Source organism: Myotis daubentonii, chromosome 1, assembly GCF_963259705.1.
Source record: "Myotis daubentonii chromosome 1, mMyoDau2.1, whole genome shotgun sequence".
Classification (NCBI taxonomy): Eukaryota; Metazoa; Chordata; class Mammalia; order Chiroptera; family Vespertilionidae; genus Myotis; species Myotis daubentonii.
Window position 1 is genome coordinate 185,221,457 of NC_081840.1, and position 23,130 is coordinate 185,244,586.

Here is a 23,130-nt window from a genome sequence, read left to right on the forward strand (position 1 = left end):
GGACGTAGTTTCCATCCTGGGAGAAGGGTCCTCGGAGTGTTCAGGGGAGGGAGCGGAGATGGCGGCCTTGGTGCGGGAAGATGGCGCCCGAGGCCCCGAGCCAGGGCGGCGGGGCTGCGAGCATTATGACAGAGGATGTCTCCTGAAGGTGACGACTTAATTGGGCTCTTCCCCTACGAGCTTCCGCCGGGCCGGGCTGGGGATGGAGTGAGCAAGGCGGTTAGGTCTGGGCTTAAGTTTGAGGCTGAGCTGTTTGTGAGGCTGCTACCTTCTTCGCCTCCACCTGCGTTCCTGCTGCGGAGAACGTTCTTGGCGAGGCGTCCACAGGCCGCGCATTTCCTCCTGTTTTGTGCTTGGCAAGCAAAGCGGTCGGTCCTTGTTTGGGAAGAGCCTGGGCTTGCACATCGATCCCGTTATCAGTGGGTTTATTTACCTGTTTTTTTGTTTTTGTTTTTGTTTTGCTGCTGGAAGTAGACTGAGGCAGTCTCGGGCCTGTGCTGGCCTTTCCCCAGGATCCCCTTCCAGCGTGATGAAATAATGGATGAGGGATAACAAGCAGAGAGTCCGATAGGATTTCGGCTCCTGTAGTAGATACTCTGTACAGCTGCATTTGAGAGGCAGAATGTGCCAGGCCTGCCAAGGCCGACATGGATGTGTGAACTAGGAAGACAGTCTTGTAATTGCCACCAAGCAGGACGCGATGGGTAGGGCAGTGCCTGGTATGCATATATTGTTACTTTCGCGGTTCACTTTGAGAAACATTTCTAGTCAGTCTGTAATTTTAAAAATAGGCACCCATCCGATTCAAGTTTCCTGATTCTTCGTGCAAGAAAGAGAGTTTGAGGATTTTGCTTAGAAAGCTTGAGATTTGGGGCTCCACAGCCCTACACCCAGATCTTAGTCTTGCTCCGTAATAATTTGAGCAAACTACCCTTTAAGCGCCTCACATATAAAACACAGCGAATAATAGAAGTTCCTGTTGAAGAACTATGAGGCCTGTAAAGACCATCGAAAGCTTTTTTGCAGGCCCTGGTTTGGTGACTATTCCTCCACTGCGCCGGGCGAGCCCTTTGAAGCTTGGCCGTTCACCACGTGCGGTGTAAGGAACTGAATGCTATTCTTATGCTTCCATTTCCACTGAGTTGTTCTGTCACGCTTTCAAGCTGGAGATCTAAAGCTGAATTCAACATTTTAGCCCTCCCTCTAGCCCCCAAGAAACTATGCACTGTAACTGCGTTTCATAACACTAAGCTAATGGGCCTTGAGTTATCAGATGCTTTTTTTTTTTTTTTTTTGGTCCTTCCCCTCTGTCTTCCTTAAATACCAGAGGCCAAGAGGAAAACGTTTTTAGGAGGAAGTCATCAACTAAATCAAATGCTGCTGTTGGAGTAAGAGAACTAAACATTGCTCCAGGAGGAGGCAGCTGGTATCCTGAGCAGCTTCCGTGGAGCTCCTGGGAGGAAGCTTTATTGGAGTGCATTCAAGAGAGAAGGGGATAGCGGAACCGCTAACGGTCTTCGTAGGCAGCCCTTGGAGTGTGTTGTAACAGAACAAAAGCACAAGGCTGTGGTTGCTGGGAGATGTGGGGTCATGGGATTATTTTCCCGTGAAGATGGGAGATATTGCTGCATGTGTGTATATTCTTGGACATGACCCAGGAAAGTGAGAACATTTTATAATAAATAGGAGGGAGAGGCGCAAAAATAGGAGGGAGAGGTGGGAGCGCTGTCCTTGGGTATTCAAAGAGAACATAGAGCCCAGTGCATAAGTTAGCCTTCGGTAATAACATGGACTGTAGATTCTGTAACAGAAAGGAAGATAGAATATAAGGTACATTTGCAAGTAGGTTGATAGGATTTGTGGGAGGATGTTCTCTTGATTATTTCTGTTGTTTTCATAGTGAAATTAGAAGCAAGGTCATTCAGCAGGTTGTAAGGAGGTAGGAAGAGGTGTTCAAGGTTTAAAGGGAGAGGAGTTGTGAAGTAATCTAGGTTCTAGGACCTACACTCTGGAAGAATGAGGGAATTGACTGGGAAAACGTGGTAGTAAGAACCCACTTTTTTTTAGTGGTTATGACTTTAAATTGAGACCAGTCAGTGTTGAGGTGCTTTTTCTTGATCTGTGTTCAGCTGTTCCTATGTAAGTTAAGTGGGAGAGAGTTGGATTTAACCAGTTGAGATTCTGGGTAAGTGAGTAGGTAGAGGAAGAGAGAAGGAACCCAGGGTGTGTACAGAAGAATTGGAGTGTGTTGGAAAGAGAGGAGGTAGTGTTTAGAGAATTCCATACTTGAAATTAAGTTACAAACACGCCTCAGTTCTAGATTAGTGGTTCTCCATGTGGGATGAATGGACTTCTCAAGGTCAAAACTACTCTCCTTCAATGTCTAATTAAGACATTGTCTTTTTAAGTGTGTGCAAAACTAGTGATTAATACTGCTGGCACCTTAGCACAAATCAAGGCAGGGCCACTGAACTGTTCTACACCTATATATTACAAAAAAACCAACAAAGCAAAAAGCCAGGTTCACTTAAGAATGTCAATGATAAAACTTAAGCAGCAAAATTATTAATTTTATAAAATCTCATCCCTTGATTATATCTTCACATGTTTGATGTTTTCATCATCCACAAATTAGGTGGTTTTGTGAGGAAAAGCTCTTGTGCAATTGTATTATGAACTGAACTATTTGCATTTTTTATTGAACAGCATATTTTTACTTGAAGTATGGTTATTCAAGCTTGGGTATTTGGTGAACATTTTCTTAAAAAGGAGAGAAGGGTGACTGTGTCATTACCAGGAAAACAACTAACTGATAAAATTTGAGCTTTCACGTACCAAGTAAATTTTGGAAAACATGTCTTAGTCACTGTGAGCTTGAATGCTTCCCAATACCTAAAAAAATTTCTGATGAGATGGGTAGTGATATTACTAAATGTGATTTTTTAATATTGCATAATTCAGTGAGCTGATACTTTCCAAATGACCTGTGCATGAGTAAAAGATACATTCAGAGTTCAAGATAGGTCAGTGGGTTTTACTGTAACAGGGAGAATAGTTTACTGATATGATTTCAGAGTCCATATTGCAACTAACCAAGAGTTGTTGAGTTTTTGTATAGTATCGGAGAACAATATCCAAATTCTCCGAAAAGGCTATTAAAGTACACCCATTTCCAGCTACGTATTTGTGTGAATCCAAAATTTCTTCAGATACTTCAACCAAAACTAATTGAATGAGAACAGAATTGAGAACCCAGAAATTTTTGGGGAAAATATAACTTATTTTTCATTAAACTGTTATGTTAAGATGTAATGGGCTTGTTACTATTATTTTTAAAAGTAATATTTTCAGGACCTATCAGTTTAATTTATAATATGGTATTAGTAGATATAATTCACATAAACAAAAGCTCTCTGGGATAATAAATAATTTTTAAGAGTGTAAAGGGGTCCTAAGACCAAAATGTTGGAGAGCCACCGTTCTGTAGTATATGACTGAGCATATGTTGAAGTGAGAAAGGCAAGTAACTGAGAGTTCAGGGTATTGGGAGGATTATTATTGTGGATGTGCAGGTCACTAAGAGTTAGGACAAGAATAGTGTTGGAGAGAGAGGCAGCCAGTTGAGTGTTAAAATCTTTAAGGAATAAACTATATCATGGTAAGCCATGGCATAGGAAGTCTTCAGAAATGAGTGGGGAGCTAAAAGGTTACATTGTACTGGAAAATATTGGGTTAGTTTGCTAGTCTGAAAACTTCTTAATGTACTAGTTGGGGTAAGGCTAAATAAATTGCTATAACAAAAAGACTCAAGAGTAAGGTGAGTTAAAGAATAATGAGTTTATTTCTCCTACTAACAGTTCCAAGGTGAGTGATCCTGTTTGTTGATGAGGCTCTGTTCTACATGATCACTCCAGAGACAAGTTTTTTCAGTTGTATTATTTTGCCATGTTTTAGGGCATATAGTCATCAGCTGGTTGCTGCCATGTACAGGTTTCATCTACGGAAAGGGAAAAGGGAACATGAAGGAGGAGTCATGCCTGGTTTCTTAATGAATATTCAGGCATAGGAGTGGCACTGATGTCTTCTGCCCATATTCTCTTGGTAAGAACTTAGTCATTTGGCCACAACTAACAGCGAGAAAGTCTAGGAACTGTAGTATGGCTGGGAGGAAGGAGAGAACAGATTTTTGTGGACAGTCTTTGTCAATATTTAGCGATTGAAGTAGGTAAATGAATTTATCTGGAAATGTCAAGAAGTTGTTACTGGCTTGCCGTTTAGGGTGTTGGAGGGTTAATTTCTAGTCTAGAGATTTGCATCTTTCATGATTCTTTTGTCTTTAAGGACAAGGTTATGTTCAACTTGATACAAACATAGATGTTGAAAAGAATAGTTAAAATATGCCAAGAAACAGTGAAATGTTATGTTTTGGATCAGCTTACCCAACTGATTTGTAGGTTGTATTCTTTGAACTTGTTCCAGGAAGAGGAGGGAGAAAATTTCTTTTTGCATTGCAAACTTGTCTTCTCTTGCTTATTATAACTCTTTTTCTCCCCTGGGCATTAGGCACCTTGCTGTGACAAGTTGTATACTTGCCGGTTGTGCCATGATAACAAGGAAGATCATCAGCTAGATCGCTTTAAAGTAAAGGAAGTACAGTGCATAAATTGTGAAAAAATTCAACATGTAAGATTTTATCACATTTTTATTTTCTTTATTTTAAAAAACTTTTTACTAAGGTGGTTTTAAAATTTTAATCGAGTATTGCCAAGTACGGCAGCTCTCAAAGTAAGCAATATCTTTGCTTTAAGTGTTTAAAACCTTATAAAAATAAAACTGCATATACTTTAACATAATTCTGGATATTCAAACAGTAATTCAAAATGTTTTGGTAAATTTATCCCAATTTTTACTTATGTGTGCCTTTTTCTAGGCCCAACAGACTTGTGAAGAGTGTAGCACATTGTTTGGAGAATATTATTGCAGTATATGCCATCTGTTTGACAAAGACAAGAAGCAGTATCATTGTGAAAACTGTGGAATTTGTAGGTACTGTAAAATATTCTTTTCTAATTCTAGTGTATCTGGACAATAATCGTTTTTAAAGATCAACTGGATTGGAATATAATTACATCTAATAAAACATTCATTTTAAGTGCCCAGTAAATTTTCATAAATATTCATATTTATGTGACTACCAACACAATCAAGATAAAAAAGCATTCCATTATTCTAAACATTTTCTTCATGCTTTTTTTATAATAATCATTTAATTAGCCCACCAACTATTATGTGGCTATTTAACATTTTAACTTTGGGATATAAAATATGCTTGTATAATGAAGTGTTTTGTAAGTATCTGAGGTAGAAAATTAACGGTGGATTTTTCCCTTTTAAAAATTTGTTTTTAAAAGATTACAAAAGTTTTTATAAAGTCAGAAAATATGGAAAAGTAGAAAAGAAAAATAAAACCACCTACAGTCCAACCACCCACTGACAAGCTACTATTCACATGTTGGTATATAGGAATTTTAAAAAAAAATCCTGAAGTATTAGAATTATACAAAAGCATATATGTAGTGTACGTATGTCTTGAAGTATAGTAATAAACAAAAAAGCCACTCAGTTTAAGAAATAGAATGATACTAATGTTGAGGCTCCTAGTGTTTTATGTCAGTCTTTTTCTCTTTGTTCCCATAGGAGATAATGACTATGTTGAATACTTTAAATCACTTTCTTTTATTTTATAGTTTGTTTTTAAGGCTAGATAGCAAACATACTAAAAGATACAGAAATTATGAACAGCCTTATGAGTTTGCTTATGAGCACACTCTTTTAACTACTACCCAAATAAAAATATAGAATATTCATAATACGTTAATAGACTTTCTTATGCCCTAAGGCAATACACTCCCACAAGGTAAACACTCTCCTGACTTTTTGTACTTTAATGGAAGCATATAATACATGCTCCTTTGTGTTTGTTTTATATACTTTAAAGCAGTATTATTAGGTACGTACATAGAATTGTTATATTTTCCTTTATGATTGACTCATTTATCATTATATAATAATTTTTTAATGTTTAATAATGTTTTCTGCATTAAGATTCACTATATCAGCTTTCTTTTGATTAATGTTTTTATCTTAAGATCTACTATATCAGCTTTCTTTTGATTAGTTTTTGCTTGTATATCCTTTCTCATTTTTTATTTGCAAACATATTGTATAGTATTTACATTTAAGCTGTGTACATGTAAGCAGAATATAATAGGGTTTTATGTTTTTATTGAGTTGATAAAGACTGATTTTTTTACTGAAGTATTTAGTCCATTTATTAATATAACTATATTAATTTCAATTAACAGTTTTAGTATTTTCTACTGCTGTAGTATTTACGTATTTGTCTTTTTTCTCTGCGTTCTTGCCACTTTTGGATTAATCAGCCTTTTTTCTATTCTATTTTTACTAGTAGTCCTGTGTATGAATTTGTGCGCCAGTAGCTTGCCGCCTTCCAGTAGTTATCCGCCCGCTGCCCTGCCCTCCTGTAGCTCCCTCCGCCCACCTGCCCCCCCTCATAGCTTGCTGCCTGCCGCCCGCTTGTAGTTTGCTGCCCTACCCTCCTGCTGATCTGTGATTGGGTTGTTACATGGTTGGTCGTTATGTAACCACCATTTGCATATTACATCTTTGTTATATAGAATTAAACTCTGTAAGATGTTTTCCTGAATGGTTAGTATTCTCTTATATTTACCATTTCAATTGCTCTTCTATAATACCTTCTTTTTAAAAAAAATTTAAATAGTCTGGCCGGTGTGGTTCAGTGGTTGAGCATTGACCTATGAATTAGGAGGTCATGGTTCAGTTCCTGGTCAGGGCACATGCCCGAGTTGCAGGCTCCATCCCTAGTGGGGGATGTGCAGGAGACAGCTGGTCAATGATTTGCATCATTGATGTTTCTATATCTCCCAATTCCTTCTCTGAATTAATAAAAATATATTGAAAAAATTTTTAAAATAATTTTTTAATTCCAGTTGACATATAATATTATATTAGTTTCAAGTGTATACTCCAGTGATTAGTCATTACAGTGGGGCCTTGACTTACGAGTGTCCCGACTAACGAGTTTTTCGAGATACGAGCCGTCTCTCGGCCGATTTTTTGCTTTGAGTTGCGAGCTAAAATTTGGGTTACGAGCCAGCTTCAGATACCCCACCGCTAGTTGGCGCAGCAAATGTATTTGTTGCTATTTTTATGTTCATATTTTTTTTCCTTCTTAAAGAAGACCCTTTAACATTTCATGTAATACTGGTTTGGTGGTGATGAACTTCTTTAGCTTTTTCTTGTCTGGGAAGTTCTTTATATGTCCTTTGATTCTAAATGGTAGCTTTTTTGGGTCATTTTGGTTGTAGGTCCTCACTTTTCATCACTTTGAATTTGAATACTTCTTGCCAATCCCTACTGTCCTGCAGAGTTTCTGTTGTGAAATCAGCTGATAATCTTATGGGAGCTCCCTTGTAAGTAACTAACTGCTTTTCTCTTGCTGCTTTTAAGATTCTCTTTTTGTCTTTAACCTTTTGCATTTTAATTATGATGTGTCTTGGTGTAGACCTCTTTGGGTTCATCTTGTGTGGTACTATCTTTGCTTCCTGGACTTGTATGTCTATTTCTTTCACCAAGTTAGGGAAGTCTTCTGTCATTTTTTCAAATAGTTTTTGAATTTCTTCCTGTCTCTCTTCTCCTTCTGGCATCCCCATGATGCCAATATTGGTATGCTTGAAGTTGTCACAGGAGGCTCCTTACACTCTCTTAATTTTTTTGGATTCTTTTTTATTTTTGCTGTTCTGACTGGGTGTTTTTTGATTCCTTCTATTCTATATCACTGATTTAATTCTTGGCTTCATCTACTCTACTGTTGATTCCCAGTAAATTAAACTTCATTTCAGTTAGTATATCCTTCATTTCTAACTGCTTCTTTTTTATTGTTTTCATGCCTTTTTTTTTTTTTAATGCTGTAAGTTCATTGAGCATCCTTATAACCAGTGTTTTAAACTCTGCATCTAATAGATTGCTTATCTTCATTTTGTTCTTTATGTGGAGTTTTGTTCTGCTCTTTTTTTGGGGACATGCTTTCTTGTCTCCTTATTTTGGCAGCCTCCTGTATTTGTTTCTATGTATTAGGTAGAGTTACTGTGTCTCCCAAGCTTGGTAGAGTGGCCTAATGTAGTAGGTGTCCTCTGGGTCCATTGGCACAGGCTCTCCAGTCACCCAAGCTGGGCACTCCAGTTGTGTCCCTCCCCACACCCCCATGTGGGCCGTGTATACTCTCCTATTGTAGTTGAGCCTCGATTGCTATTGGCACATCAATAGGAGGGATTTACCCCCAGGCCAATATGTGATGCAACTGGCAGCCATGGAGGATCAGCTGTGCAGAGGCCCGCCCCATTGAGTCTGCCCTTTGAGCCTGTCATTGTGTAGGTGTTTGGGTTGTGTTTTAATGTAGTTTGAAGCTATCCACCCTGTGCACTGGCTCTGGGGCCTCCAAGGAGGTTGAGGTCAAGGTCAACTGCCACTGGCCACCTAGCTTGAGCTACAAAGTGATCTGCAGCTGCTGCTAGTTCTTCGGGGCCATTTACTGAGAGGTATGGGGCACACTGAGGCCAGATGCTGCTTGTTTGAAGGATTTTAGGAAATTTTGAAGCCTGACTTTTCCCATTGAAAAGGCACTGGAAACAGCCTGGGTGAGCCTGTAAGTTTGGTGGTTTGGAGTCTCAGGGAATCACCAGAGCAGGCAAATGGTGATAGTTAGGTTGATGGAGACTCAGATATGGCTCCTGCTTGCTGGCTTTGTGAGGAAAGGGTTCAGAAAAGGAACAATGGCCTCTGCCATTACTTCTCTCTGGGAGAAAGTGGCGCCCCTCCCCTAGGTCTCACCCTGATGCCAAACATTCATTTCCTCCTTGTATGTTCCTGGTGCCTTTCGAGCTGCTATCCCAGTGCTGGAACTCAGAGTGAGTCAGAGTAAGTTCATGTGCAGGTCCTTTAAGAGGAGTTGACTGGGAACTCCAGCAGTCCTTTGTCTTACTCAGCCTCAATTCATGGTGGCTGTTACAGCCAGAAATTACAGAGACCTCTCTTCCCAGCACTGGAGCCCTGGGCTGGAAAACCTGATGGGGGGCTGGGATCCCTTGCTCCTCAGAGGAGACCTCCGTACCTGATACATTTCTTCTGATTTTTTTTCTGCCACACATGGCTGTGGGACCAGCCTGTTCTATATCTCTGCCCCTCCTCCCGGTCTTGATGCAGCTGCTTCTTTAAATCCCTAATTGTAGGATTTCTATTCAGCTAGATTTCAGGTGGTCTGAATGATGGTTGTTCTGTATTTAGTTGTAATTTTGATATGGTTGTGGGAGGATACAAGTACTGTGTTTACCTATGCCACCATCTTGACTAGAAGGGTCCCTCTTCTTCTTTATCTTTGGAATTATTTCCTTTCTACTTGAAAGCAGATGGGAGAGGCAGGTGCCACCTTCGTTGTCAGTAGTTCTCTGATGTGAAAAGGGGCACCACAGTCACCTAAGCTGATCTAACCTCTTTGCATTTTACAAAGTTAAACAGCTGAAAGGAGCAAAATAAGAAGCCAAACCTTGTTGAATGTACAGTGGGTATTGGCAGTGCCTACCTCGTTAGGATTCGCCTGCTCGCTTCTCCTGTTCAATTGTTTCTTTTGAAGGCAGTGGATTTTTCTCTTGCATTTCTATCTTCTTAATTTCAATTTATCGAAGTTCTCAATCTCAGCCATATTGGATTTGTCTTGTTCCCAATCTTAAGGGAAATGCTTTTAGTTTTTGCCCATTGAGTATAATTTTTGCTATAAGTTTGTCATATATGGCCTTTAATATGTTGAGATATGCTCCCTCTATTCCCACTTTTCTGAGAGTTTTTATCATAAACGGGTGCTGGATATTGTTGAATGCTTTTTTTAACATCTATTGATGTGAGCATGTTATTTTTTTTAATCCTTCATTTTGTTTATGAGATATACACATTTATTGATTTGCGAATATTATACCAGCCTTGGGTCCTCAGAATAAATCCCACTTGGTCCTGGTGTATGATCTTTTTAATGTATCGCTGGTTCCAATTTGCTAATATTTTGTTAAGGATTTTAGCATCTATGTTCATCAGGGATATTGGCCTATAATCTTGATTTGTAATGTCTTTATATAGTTTTGGAATTAGGATAATGCTGTCTAGTAAAAAGAGATTGGGCATCTTCCCTCCTTTTGAATTTTTTGGTATAATTTGAGGAGGATAGGTGTTAGTTCTTTGAATGTTCAGTAAACTTGCTTGTGAAGCATCTGGTCCAGGACTTTTGTTTACTGGGAGGTTTTTTGTTGTTTGTTTTAAAATGTTTTTTATTGATTTTAGAAAGGAAGGGAGAAGGAGAAAGGGGTAGAAACATCAATGAGAGAAAAACATCAACATTGACCAGCTGCCTTCTGCACTTTCACCCCCCGCACCCCCCTCCGCCACTGGGGATCTAGCTGCAACTGGGCATGTACCCTGACCATGAATCGAACCAATGGTCTCTTGGTGCATGGGTTAATGCTCAATTACTGAGCCCACTGGCTTGGCTGCTGGAAATTTTTTGATTACTGCTTCAATTTCATTAGTTGTTATAGGCCTATTCATGTTTTCTGATTCTTCCTGATTCCGTTTTAGAAAGTTGCATTTTTCTAGGAATTTTTCCATTTAATCCAGGTTGTCCGGCTTGTTGGCATATAGTTGGCATATAGTATTTTCTTACAATCCTTTGTATTTCTGTGGTGTCAATTGTTATTTCACCTCTTTCATTTTTAATTTTATTTATTTGGGTCCTCTCTCTTTGTTTCTTTAAATTTTTTTTTTTTAATTTTTTTATTGATTTCAGAGAGGAAGGGAGAGGGAGAGAGAATCATTGACCAGCTGCCTCCTGCATGCCCCCACTGGGGATTGAACCTGCAACCCAGGCATGTGCCCTTTCAGTAATCTGGTTCATAGGTTGCTGCTCAACTACTGAGCCATGCTGGCTGGACTCTTTTGTTTCTTGATGAATATGGCTAAAGGTTCATCAAACTTGTTTATCTTTTCAAAAAACCAGCTCTTGGTTTCATTGATCTTTTTTTTTTTTTGTCTCTAAGTCATTTATTTCTGCTCTGATCTTTATTATTTCCTTCCTTTTACTTACTCTTGGCTCTTCTTTGTTCTTTTTCTAGTTATTTTTGTTGTAGGGCTAGATTATTCACTTGAGATTTTTCTTGTTTCTTTAAGTAGGCCTGTAATGCTACGAATTTCCCTCTCAGGACTGCTTTTGCTGTGTCCCATAGATTTTTGGGTTTTTGTGTGTTAATTTTCATTTGTTTCCAGCTAATTTCTGATTTCTTCCTTGATCTCGTTGTTTGGTTAATAATATACTAGCCTCCATGTATTTGAATATATTTGAGGTTTTTAAATTGTAGTTGATTTGTAGTTTCATGCCATTGTGATTCTAGAACAGGGGTGGGCAAACTTTTTGACTTGAGGGCCACAATGGGTTCTTAAACTGGACCGGAGGGCCGGAACAAAAGCATGGATGGAGTGTTTGTGTGAACTAATATAAATTCAAAGTAAACATCATTACATAAAAGGGTACGGTCTCTTTTTTTTTTAGTTTGATTCATTTCAAGCGGGCTGGATCCGGCCCGCGGTCCGTAGTTTGTCCACGGCTGTTCTAGAAGATGCTTGATATGATTTCAATCTTCTTGAATTCGTTAAGGCTGATTTTGTATCTTAACATGTGGTCTCTCTTTGAGAATGTTCTATGTGTGCTTGATAAGAATGTATATTCTGCCCTAGCTGGTTTGGCTCACTGGATAGAGCGTCGGCCTGGGGACTGAAGGGTCCCAGGTTCGATTCCAGTCAAGGGCATGTACCTTGGTTGCAGGCACATCCCCAGTAGGGGGTGTGCAGGAGGCAGCTGATCGATGTTTCTCTCTCATCGATGTTTCTAACTCTCTATCCCTCTCCCTTCCTCTCTGTAAAAAATCAATGAAATTATATATTAAAAAAATGTATATTCTGCTTTGGTATAAAATGTTCAATAAATATCAATTAAATTCCTCAGATCTAGTGTGTCGTTTAAGGTTGCTATTTCCTTGTTGATTTTTTTGTGTGAGAGATTTATCCAGTGATGTCAGTTGGGTGTTAAATTTTACTACTTTGGCTGTGTTGCTGTAGATCAGGGGTCCTCAAACTTTTTAAACGGGTGGCCAGTTCACTTGTCCCTCAGACCGTTGGAGGGCCGGACTATAGTTTAAAAAAAAACTATGAACAAATTCCTATGCACACTGCACTTATCTTATTTTGAAGTAAAAAAACAAAACGGGAACAAACACAATATTTGTATTTGCATGTAGCCCTCGGGCCGTAGTTTGAGGACCCCTGCTGTAGATCAAGCATGTCAAACTCAAAAAGGCTAATATAACACGGGCCAGAGTAATAAGGTTTAAGTTTATGTGGGTCGCAAAAAAACAAAAGCTTCAATTTTCATAGAAACGTAGGTTTATTTCAATAGAGACATGCTGAATAAAAAAAAACTGAAATGAATGAGTAATTGTTAACATAAAATAATAGAACATTTTAAGAAAAATTAATATTTTTCCTTAAACATTAACTTACCAGACGCTGAATAACTGCACAAATTAATTAGCATAACACAAATAAACCTATTTTTCTTGTTCTCCAAAAGTGAAATATTTCCTGTGGTGCACACCAAACAAGTCAGTCCAAGACTAATGACGTGGCAATTGGCTGCTAAAATATTTGCTGCTAGTGTTAGTGGAGAGAAAAAGTGCACCTGCGTGTAAGGTGCATAAGGGAAATGAATGCAACACGATTATAGTAATCAGTCATTAGCAAATGTTGTAGTTTGTTATTAATAATTATGTATAACAGGATATTTTAAAAATTAAGTTACGAACTTTTTATTGAAACGTTTTTTACATACTGATATATTGACTGGGCTGCAAAAATATTCAGTGTGGGCCACATGCGGCCCACGGGCTGAGAGTTTGACATGCTTGCTGTAGATCTCTCCCTTAAAGTCCACCAAAAGTACTTTTTAATGTGTATTTAGGTGCTCCTATAATCAGTGCATATATGTTTACAAGGGTTATATCCTCTTGTTGGGTTGATTGGTATTGTGTAGTGTCTTTGTTTGTGTCTTGTATGGCCTTTGTTTTGAAGTCTATTTTTCAGATACAAGAATTGCTACCCCACTTTTTTTTCTTTTTCTTCTCATTTGCATGGAATAGTTTTTTTCATCTCTTCACTTTCAGCCTGTGTGACTCCTTTATTCCTAGGTGGGTCTGTGTGGGTCATGTTTTCTTACCAATCATCTACCCTGTGTCTTGATTCCAAGGTTTGGATATAATTTGAATAGGTTCTACTTATAATTACTTCTGGTTCTTGCACTTGCATCATCAAGATTCAGTACTGACTCCAGAGCTCAAGTACATGATAAATAGATTCTGGTTTATCATTACATTGGTCTATGCATTGCCAAATTCAATGCTTTTATAACCTTCAGGAGCTCATAATGTTGTTTAAAGGTGGCTGTCTTCTTAGCTCCAGTATAGCAAAACATTTTTTATTTTTAGGTTATAAACACCTATTAAGATAATCAAGCCTATGAATTTCAGTTTTTATACCATCTGTTCCCTTCCCAATGTCCCCTTTTTTTGTTAATCCTCACCTGAGGATATTTTTTTTTCATTGAATTTTAGAGAAAGTAGAATGAAGGGGGGTGGGGGGGAGAGAGAGAGGGAGAGAGAAAGAGAGGTGTGAGAGGGACACATTGATTGATTGCCTCCTTCACACATCGGGGCACAGGATCGAACCTGCAACCCAGGTATGTGCCCTTGACTGTGAATTGAACCCACCCTCGTTTGTTTCACTGGCCTATGCTCTAACCATTGAGAACACCAGCCAGGGCCTTCCCAATGCCTTAAACACAGTTTTCTTTATTTGTCCACTTATGAGACTTATCAAGTAAATTTTGGTGTACAAACATCATAAAACAGGTTTTCAACCAGGGATGATTCCTCCCCTCCCAGGCATATTTAGTAATGTCTGGGGACATTTTTGATTGTTACAGCTGCGTTGGGAAGGAAAGTAGTCTGCTACTGGCATCTACTGGTTATAGGCCAGAGATACTGCTAAGCATCCTATAGTGCACAAGGTAGTTCTCCACCAAAAATGATCTGGCTCCAAATGTCAATAAGCCTAGGTAGAGAAACCCTAGTCTAGAATGCTGCTATCTGACTCTTGTGTTATGATGAACAAATTATCACTGTAGTAAAAATAAATCTAATCTTTTGCCTTTTCCTTTTTCTTTCAGGATAGGTCCAAAGGAAGATTTTTTCCACTGTTTGAAATGTAACTTATGCCTAGCTATGAATCTCCAAGGAAAGCACAAGGTACCAGTATGCATACTTTTAAAAGTATTAACAGTTTTTTGAAAATTAGCTTAAAACTTAATATGTTTGGAAGTGTGGGAATTTTCAGTGTTACTAACTAAGTACAGCTATGTTGCTTTTTATTTTTAAGCAGTGTCAGAGTAGGTGTTCTAAAATAATGTGCTTGAGAATATCTGGTCGTCTATTCCTTTTCTTTGTAGTATGTAAGAATACTTATATCAGTTACTAGTATATTGTTGACAACTTCTAAATTGGTTTATGAATTTTTATCATTGGTGTTAGTTTTAAGAAGCTTTTAAAATGTGAAGTACAGGAGAAATATGAAGCAGTGTGACCTGTTAGCACACAGCATTCCAAGAAAATTCAGGAAATAATCTTATATTTTCTTTAATAATTAGATAAATATTTTTTAATCTTGATGTAGCAATTATATTATGATCCCAGGTCCTTAAAATTATTTTTCATTATTTAGGAAAAAAGTAATAAACTACCATTAATAGTACTAATTCTATCTAATATTAGAATTTAGAGAATGGAGAAACTAGTGAGGGTTTTTAAAAATAGATATTAGATAATAACTGACCTAAAATAGTAAAGTGATAAGAGAAGTTGAAGTGAATAATGAATACTAGTATGTGGGATAGGCTGACAAGGCATAAGAGAGAAAGAATGAACCTGAGAGTAAAGATGACCCTCAAGGTTTTTAGCCCGGCTTATGGTACTTGTTTAATAGATTGTGAATTTGTTTGAAGTAAAAGGATTGAGTTTGGTTGTATAGACTTGTGTTTGATAGCAAGATATGCTATGTTGTCTTTCAAAAATGTACACATTTATCTTAGGATATTTTTATTTTGTTTCTCAGTTTTCTTTTATTGTTTGTACTAGAGGCCCGGTGCACAAAAATTTGTGCACTCAGGGGGAAGGGGGGCGGGGTCCCTCAGCCTGGCCTGTGCCCTCTCGCAGTCTGGGACCCCTCAGGAGATAACGACCTGCTGGCTTAGGCCTGCTCCCGGGTGGCAGAGGGCAGGCCCAATCCCTAGGTGCAGCCCCTGGTTGGGCTCAGAGCAGGGCCGATTGGGGAGTTGGGGCGCTGCCCCCTGTCATGCACAGAGCAGGGCGGATCGGGAGGTTGCAATGCCACCCCCAGTCACGCTCAGGGTAGGGCTGATTTGGGGGTTGGGGCACCGCCCCCTGTTACACTCAAGGCAGGGTCGATGGGGAGGTTGCGGCGCCACCCCCTGTCACGCACAGAGCAGGGCCAATCCGGGGGTTGGGGCACTGCCCCCTGTCACGCACAGAGCAGGGCCCATGAGGGGGTTGAGGAGCTCCCCCCTGTCACACACAGAGCAGGGCCCGTGGTGGGGGTTGTGGCGCCGCCCTCTATCTCCCAAGAGCAGGGCCCTGATCAGGGGGTTGTGGCGCCACCACTCTCACACTCAGGGCAGGGCCGATGGGGAGGTTATGGCTCTACCCTGTCACACACAGAGCAGGGCCCGTGCCGGGGCGGGGGGGGGGGGGCGGGGGCGGGGTTGGGGCGCCGCACCCTGTCACACACAGAGCCACAGGGCGATCAGAGGTTGGGGAGCTCCCCCGTATCAGGCACAGAGCAGGGCTGATCAGGAGGTTGGGGCGCCTTCCCCTGTCATGAACAGAGCAGGGCGGATAGGGAGGTTGTGGCCCCACCCCCTGTCACACACAGAGCCGCAGGGCGATCAGGGTGTTTGGGCGCTGCCCCCTGTCACGCTGATCCCGGTGCCGGGAGGCCTCTCGGCTCCGCTGATCCCGGTGCCGGGAGGCATATTACCCTTTTACTATATAGAATAGAGGCCTGGTGCATGGGTGGGGCTGGCTGGTTTGCCCTGAAGGGTGTCCTGGATCAGGGTGGGGGTCCCTACTGGGGTGCCTGGCCAGCCTGGGTGAGGGGATGATGGCTGTTTGCAGCTGGTCACACACCCTTCAGGGTTGGGGTCCCCACTGAGGTGCCTGGCCAGTCTGGGTGAGGGGCTGAGGGCTGTTTGCAGCTGGTCACACACCCTTCAGGGTGGGGGTCCCCACTGGGGTGCCTGGCCAGTCTGGGTGAGGGGCTGAGGGCTGTTTTCAGGCTGGCGGGTGACAGAAGCTCCCAACCGCTCCTTTTTTTCTTTTTTCTTTTTTAATTCTGGGCCAGCTTTAGCTCTGAGGCTCCAGCTCTTAGGCCTCCGCGGCTGAAAGTAGGTAATCGAAACAATGTATAACTCCAGCTCTGACTCCAGCTCTGAGATCCCAGCTCGCTGAAAGCTGGTTTCTGGGTGTTTTTTTTTAGCTTCTATATTTGTTAAAATGTTTCAAACTGCAGGCTCAGAGGCCTGCAAGGCAGGCGGGGAATGTTGGTTTCCTCTGTCACTGAAGCAAGCAAGCCTCATGTTAGTTTCAAGCTGCCTGGCTGCCGGTGGCCATCTTGGCTGACAGTTAATTTGCATATTGCCCTGATTAGCCAATGGGAAGGGTAGCGGTCGTATGCCAATTACCATGTTTCTCTTTTATTAGATTAGATTAGTAAATGGTCCTGCCATCTACTTGAGTGCTTTCTTTAAAAATCTGGTCATATCCATGGTTTGCTACTTTCCTTTACCTTCCCATATCTAATCGGACACTGTCTTGTCACATTAAGAACTCATACCCTGGAGGTTTCCTGTTGGAGCTCAGATATTATTCTATCTCTTACAAGATGCAATTTCTGCTGGGGCTGACTGTCAGACACTCAACAACAGATGATTATAGACACATGTTTTTGTGAAAGAGAGGCCAAGGGGCTAGTTGGCATAAGGAGCCAAAAAGCCCTGATTGCCTGCCTCCTTAGGCTTTTATTGTCACAACAGCTTGAACAAAAATTAACTATTAGATACTATCAGCAGGGTAAGCATCCTTGAGAAAGCATATGTACCCTTTAAGCAAGGACGTTTTGAAGTCTAAGCATAAATATTGTAGCAAAACACCCGGGGCTCAGACTTGTTTGGAAAAGTTAAGGCAGGGTCTGCCACCTTCGGCAAGGTGCCCCAGACGCCTCTGACCTTTCAGAGAATCCTCCTTACAGACTTTTCAGCCAAGTCCCATGCTTCCCCACAATTTCAGAAGTTATTTAGCTTTTGTAGGCCTCAGGTACCACACCTTTAAAATGGGGTAATAATTATGTGTTTTATTTAGAGTTGTGAGAATTAGACTAGTACAGGTAATGAACTTAGTATGTGGCATGTGATAAACTCTTGATAACATGAACTGTTATCATTATCAATATTATTAAGCAGTTTAGCTTTGGAGTAAAACACATATAAAACAGAAAAGTTCCAAACGTTATCATTGCAATTTTGGTACGTCTTGACTCACTAAGTTACCTTACTTGTAAAATGAATAGAATTTGAATAATTCAGATATATTAAGCAATTTAATTATTTCAGGTAATATTGCAAAGCCTGAAATAGTTGTGAGAGTTAAATTGTTCTTCCCTGACATAGGAAACATGTATTAATGTTAATTATTATTATTATTTTTTAATATGTCTTTACTGATTTCAGGGAGAGGAAGGGGCAGGGAGAGAGAGAGAGGGAAAGAGAGATAGATGAGTGATGGGAGAGAAAGAATCATTGATCAGCTGTCTCCTGCATGACCCCTGCTGGGGATTGAGCCTAAAACTTGGGCATGTACCCTGACCAGAAATCAAACTATGACCTCCTGTTTCATGGATTGACCTTCAACCACTGGACCACACCAGCTGGACTGTTAATTATTATCTTTAATAAATTGGTTTTGTTTCCTTTATTTGTTAGTTTTTATCATTAATAATATTATATCTGCTATTTCCATCTAGTTAAGCTTTTGGTAATTTGAATTTCTCTTTTAAACAGTGTATTGAAAATGTTTCCCGGCAGAATTGTCCAATATGTTTAGAGGTAAGCTTACAATATTTTTTGCTTTGGAAATATCCCCTCTTGATTTTAAAATACTTGGCTGTTTATATTGTCTTCATGTAAGCAGTAACATTTATTTCTTTGCACAGGACATTCACACATCTCGTGTTGTTGCCCATGTTTTGCCATGTGGACATCTTTTACATAGGTAAAGTAAATTTTTTTTTCTCAAAAGATGTTTGGAAATAGTTTTTGTTTTACTAAAGTAATGTGTTGTGGTTTTTTTTTGTTTTTTCCCCCAGAACATGTTATGAAGAAATGTTGAAAGAGTGAGTGTTTGACATTTAAAATGTTACAATTGTAAGATGTCTGGATTTTTTGTTTTCTTCTTTTTCATTGCTATTAGTATATTGGGCATGACATATTTATCTTCAGATGGGTAGGGTAAGTGACTAGTGTTAAACTGGGAAAGCATCTTTGCGGGTGTAGGACTATATCTTGGTCCCCATGCAAGATGCCTTATCTCATCCTACAAATGGAGACAGTTACCTCTGATTTCCTGGATACACTCACCAGGGAGCACCGTCTCTGACAGAGGCAATCATAGCTTTGTGAAAGTGCTAAGGCATGTTGCTCAAAATTCTGTTAAGTCATTATGTTGCCCCAGTATAATGAGCTGCAAAGAAAGCTGGTAGCAAGATTATCTAAAGCTGAGACTTTATTGTGGGGGAAGGATGTGAAATTGAGATAATAATTAGGAAAGAGGTGACTGTGTAAAATGTATTTTGTTTCTGCAAATTGATGAGCAGAAGTTTTAATTTATAATAGCCAGATAGAAGGAAACTTTTTCAGAACTTTTAGGAAATAATATCTGAATAAGTTTTAAGGAATATAGTGTCTTCTTTACTTAAATATATTCAGAAATTGAGGTTGTTTAACTAAAAAGCAGCTTAAATTGGTTTTTAAAATATATTAAGTATATTCTACAAATACTAGGGACTAATTCCTATCCATTTTAGAGAACTGAGAAGAAAGAAGTAGGTTTAAAGAATGCCATATGTTTCAAGATTTAATTGAAAACTTTCATAGTATAAAAGTTCCCAGGTTTGTAACAGATTGTCTTCAAATATAGATTAATGCCCTGTCTTGGATGGTTTATGTATCAGTTAGCATGTATCTTCTATACTTGAGTTGATATGCTTCTAGTTTAATATTTGGAAAATAACTTTTCTGTCTTTTCTAGAGGCTACAGATGTCCATTATGTATGCACTCTGCTTTAGATATGACGAGGTACTGGAGACAGCTGGATGATGAGGTAGCACAGACTCCTATGCCATCTGAATATCAGAACATGACTGTAGATGTGAGTAGAATCAGTGCTGAAAACTTTCCAAATTTTTTGTTGATGTTCCTGTTTATTTTTGTCCTTTTGATCAAATCTTTCTCAAAAATACTGCTTTGGTATAGATGCCAATAGGATGATCTAATAGGAAGAACAGACAAAGCAATCTTTAAATTTTAGTTACTTTGAACTTAAAAGACCAGGAAAAAAAAGTTCTAAGAATACCTTTGTGCAATTCTTCCCAACACTAGGTGGCAGGCACAAACTTTATTCTGAACTGTTTACACATTACTTGCCAGAGTCAGTAATGTACCTGAGTAGAGGTGAATTACTGGTTTGATGTTTTATTTTCAATTGATTTCAAGCAAACATGTTTGCTGATTTTTGAGGATCACTTTTTTGTTTTTAATGTTTATTACCTGTTTATTCTATCTTACTTAGACTTTTAAAATTTGGTCTTATTAGCCTGTAACCTAAAATATAAGAAGTATTTCTATGCCGTTTGCCTTATAGAGAATGATCATCTTTTCTCCATTAATTGAGGTGTGGTTCTGTCTATTCTCAGCATAGTATATTGAATTACAGGTCAGAATTAGAATTCTAAATAGCTTTCCGGTGCTTTAATAATTTTTGGACATTTAAATTTTCTAAACATCATTAGTTTAGTTTAAGTACTTCTACACAAAAGGATCAGAACCACTTATGAAAGCCAAATGAAAATTATTTTTTGTTTTATTCACACGAGCATTTTATAATTCATGTGGATAATTGAATTGTTAGTAAAGTCAGTGGTCGCTTTTGGAATACTAAACTGATAATCACATGATGCTTTACTATACTATAGGCTGCAGTGTGTGATATTCCATGTGGACGATTTTTTAAAATAACAGCTTTAATAAGATATAATTCACATACCATCCAACTCATCCATTTAAAGTATACAATTCAGTGCTTTTTATTATATTCTTGGGGTTGTATAGACATCATCACCATCAATTTTAGGATATTTTCAGCACTCCAAAAAGAAACCTGGTACCCATTAGCAGTCATTCCCAATTCACTAGCTCTAGGCAACTACTAATCTATTCTCTACATTTAGATCATAAGAGAATTATTTTCCAAATTATAATTTAGAGTAAATTTTTTAAGTCTTCTTATTATGGTGTGACTTTTTTTAAAACTAATGCTTTTCTCACATAGTATTGATCAATTTTCAGGGTGACACCTTTTTTATTTTTCAAGGTCTTAGTACTAGAAAAGATTAATTCCTAAATGGCATCTTATTGACATTTTAGGGATGAGCCAAAAGCTTCTCTTTGTTCAATTTTAGAACTACTTTTGAACTTTAATTCATTCCTGAGGCATTGAAGACTAGGAATTTAGTAGAGTAAACATAAAGTAAAGGAAGTGGAGGGTCTGTTGTCCAGGAAGACCTGGTGCTGAAGAAGTCCCTTAAACATAAATAGTCAATCTCCCGTTTCCCCAATTAAAACTCACCCCACTAGCACTTCCAAATACTTGTTTCCCCTAACTCCTTAAAATCCTCTGATTATAAGCCATCAAGGAGTTTAGGCTTTTGAGCAATAGCTTTCCCATTCTTCTTGTTTAGTGTTAGCAGTAAAGTGATCCTAATTTCTCCACTGCCAAAACAAAAAAACCTAAAGAATAAGCAAAAATGTCATGATAAGTATGTAACAATTTGTTTTATTAAATAACAGTTTTCTAAGTGTTAATGAAAATAATGAAATCATGTATGTTATTTTGAATTGTAAGTACAGATGGTCCTGGACTTGTGGTGGTTTGATTTATGGTTTTCCAACTTTATGGTGGTGCAAAAGCAATACACATTCAGTAGAAACTGCCCAGGCTAAGCTATGATGTCCAGTAGTTGTATTTCAATTTACAGTATTAACTTATAATGGGTTTATCAGAATGTAACCCCATTATAAGTCGAGGAGTACCTGTATAGGTGTTGATCTGATAGTGCCTATGTTACTTTTCATGATAGTACTATTTATACCACTCGGGAGCTATTTTAAAATAGACTTCTTGGCGCAAATCCACATTTTCATTTTCTGAATTCAAAGTAGCCTCTTAGAGTTTTCAGTGAACAAAAAATAGGGCATTTCTACTTAGGAAAATGTTTAGATGTTTTTACATCTTCACTATGATTTCTGAGGAAATGTTTTGAGCAATGTCACTTTATATCTCTAAGGTTTAATATTCTTAATTTGAATTTATCTCTTCACTTTTTAGATTCTCTGCAATGATTGCAATGGAAGATCTACAGTCCAGTTCCATATATTAGGCATGAAGTGTAACATTTGTGAATCCTACAATACTGCTCAGGCTGGAGGCTGTAGAATTACACTAGATCAGCAGTGACCAGCATATACTGCACTGGAAAACTCAGCATTTTCTGATAGAACAAAGCTATCTTTAGTATCCTATTGTCATAATGTGTCAGAATCTATGCATTAGAGTTGATGTGTCACAGCATAAAGTCATATTACAAATACTTAAGGATTCAGGGTCTCTTTATAGAATTATCATATCTCTATATTTAATGAACACCACTGCACCTGTGTTTTGATTGAAAATTCCTTTAGTGTCAGTTGTTTGGAAGCCAATGATGTTTGCCACTAAAACTTACATCCATAGAAATATGTTATACATTCATGGAACTTTGCTTTAAATGGCATTCTGCATGCAGAATTCATTTCTAGTTTGACAGAACTGTAATTAATTCTAAGTATTATTCTTGACTTTTTAAGGGCTGTACTATAATAAAAATATGTTCTATCTTACTGTTAAAATCTAATTCCATATGCTTTAGAAATTTCTAAGACAGTCCTTTGGATCTTGTAAATGTGAATTTTGACATAATAACTGCTAATAAAATTATATTGGAACAGTGTTTTATAGAAAATTTTTCCCCAAGACTATCTGTTTTTGGCTTAATTAGGGCAATATAATCTTATACTGTAATATTTCTTAAAAGAAACATTCTTTTGTTTTGAGGTATTCTTCCATAAGAATAGTTGGGAAAAATGTAAAAGAATAGAATTCTTCTAAGTCTTAAGAAAACCATCAACATTGACAATAATTTTGTTTTGGTTATCCAAAATAATTCCTTCAAAGAATAATTAATTCAGTAAGTATTTAGTGAGCAACTACTTTGTGCTGGGTATGGGTCTAGATCAGTGGTTCTCAACCTTCTGGCCCTTTAAATACAGTTACTCATGTTGTGACCCAACCATAACATCATTTTCGTTGCTACTTCATAACTGTAATGTTGCTACTGTTATGAATCATAATGTAAATATCTGATATGCTGGATGGTCTTAGGCGACCCCTGTGAAAGTGTCGTTTGACTGCCAAAGGGGTCACGACCCACAGGTTAAGAAC

At 38.6% G+C, this 23,130-nt stretch overlaps 1 protein-coding gene and 1 pseudogene across 5 annotated transcripts; one reads left to right on the plus strand and one right to left on the minus strand.

Moving 5' to 3' along the window:
- The first annotated feature begins 7 nt into the window (after nt 1-7).
- RCHY1 (ring finger and CHY zinc finger domain containing 1) lies at nt 8-22,639 on the plus strand. Of its 5 annotated transcripts, XM_059668385.1 has the most exons (10): nt 10-148; nt 3,955-4,060; nt 4,564-4,683; nt 4,931-5,046; nt 14,417-14,495; nt 18,377-18,421; nt 18,529-18,587; nt 18,682-18,708; nt 19,623-19,743; nt 21,979-22,639. In XM_059668385.1, exons 2-10 carry the CDS (start codon nt 3,983-3,985, stop codon nt 22,105-22,107), a joined length of 774 nt encoding a protein of 257 aa, XP_059524368.1. In that variant the 5' UTR covers nt 10-148; nt 3,955-3,982; the 3' UTR covers nt 22,108-22,639. The 5 variants fall into 5 exon arrangements, with proteins under 5 accessions (XP_059524394.1, XP_059524368.1, XP_059524357.1 ...); XM_059668374.1 differs by lacking the exon at nt 3,955-4,060 and having other exon boundaries at nt 15-148; XM_059668393.1 differs by lacking the exon at nt 10-148 and having other exon boundaries at nt 3,965-4,101.
- On the minus strand, nt 9,684-9,805 carry LOC132217945 (thymosin beta-4-like; annotated as a pseudogene).
- Nucleotides 22,640-23,130: the final 491 nt, after the last annotated feature.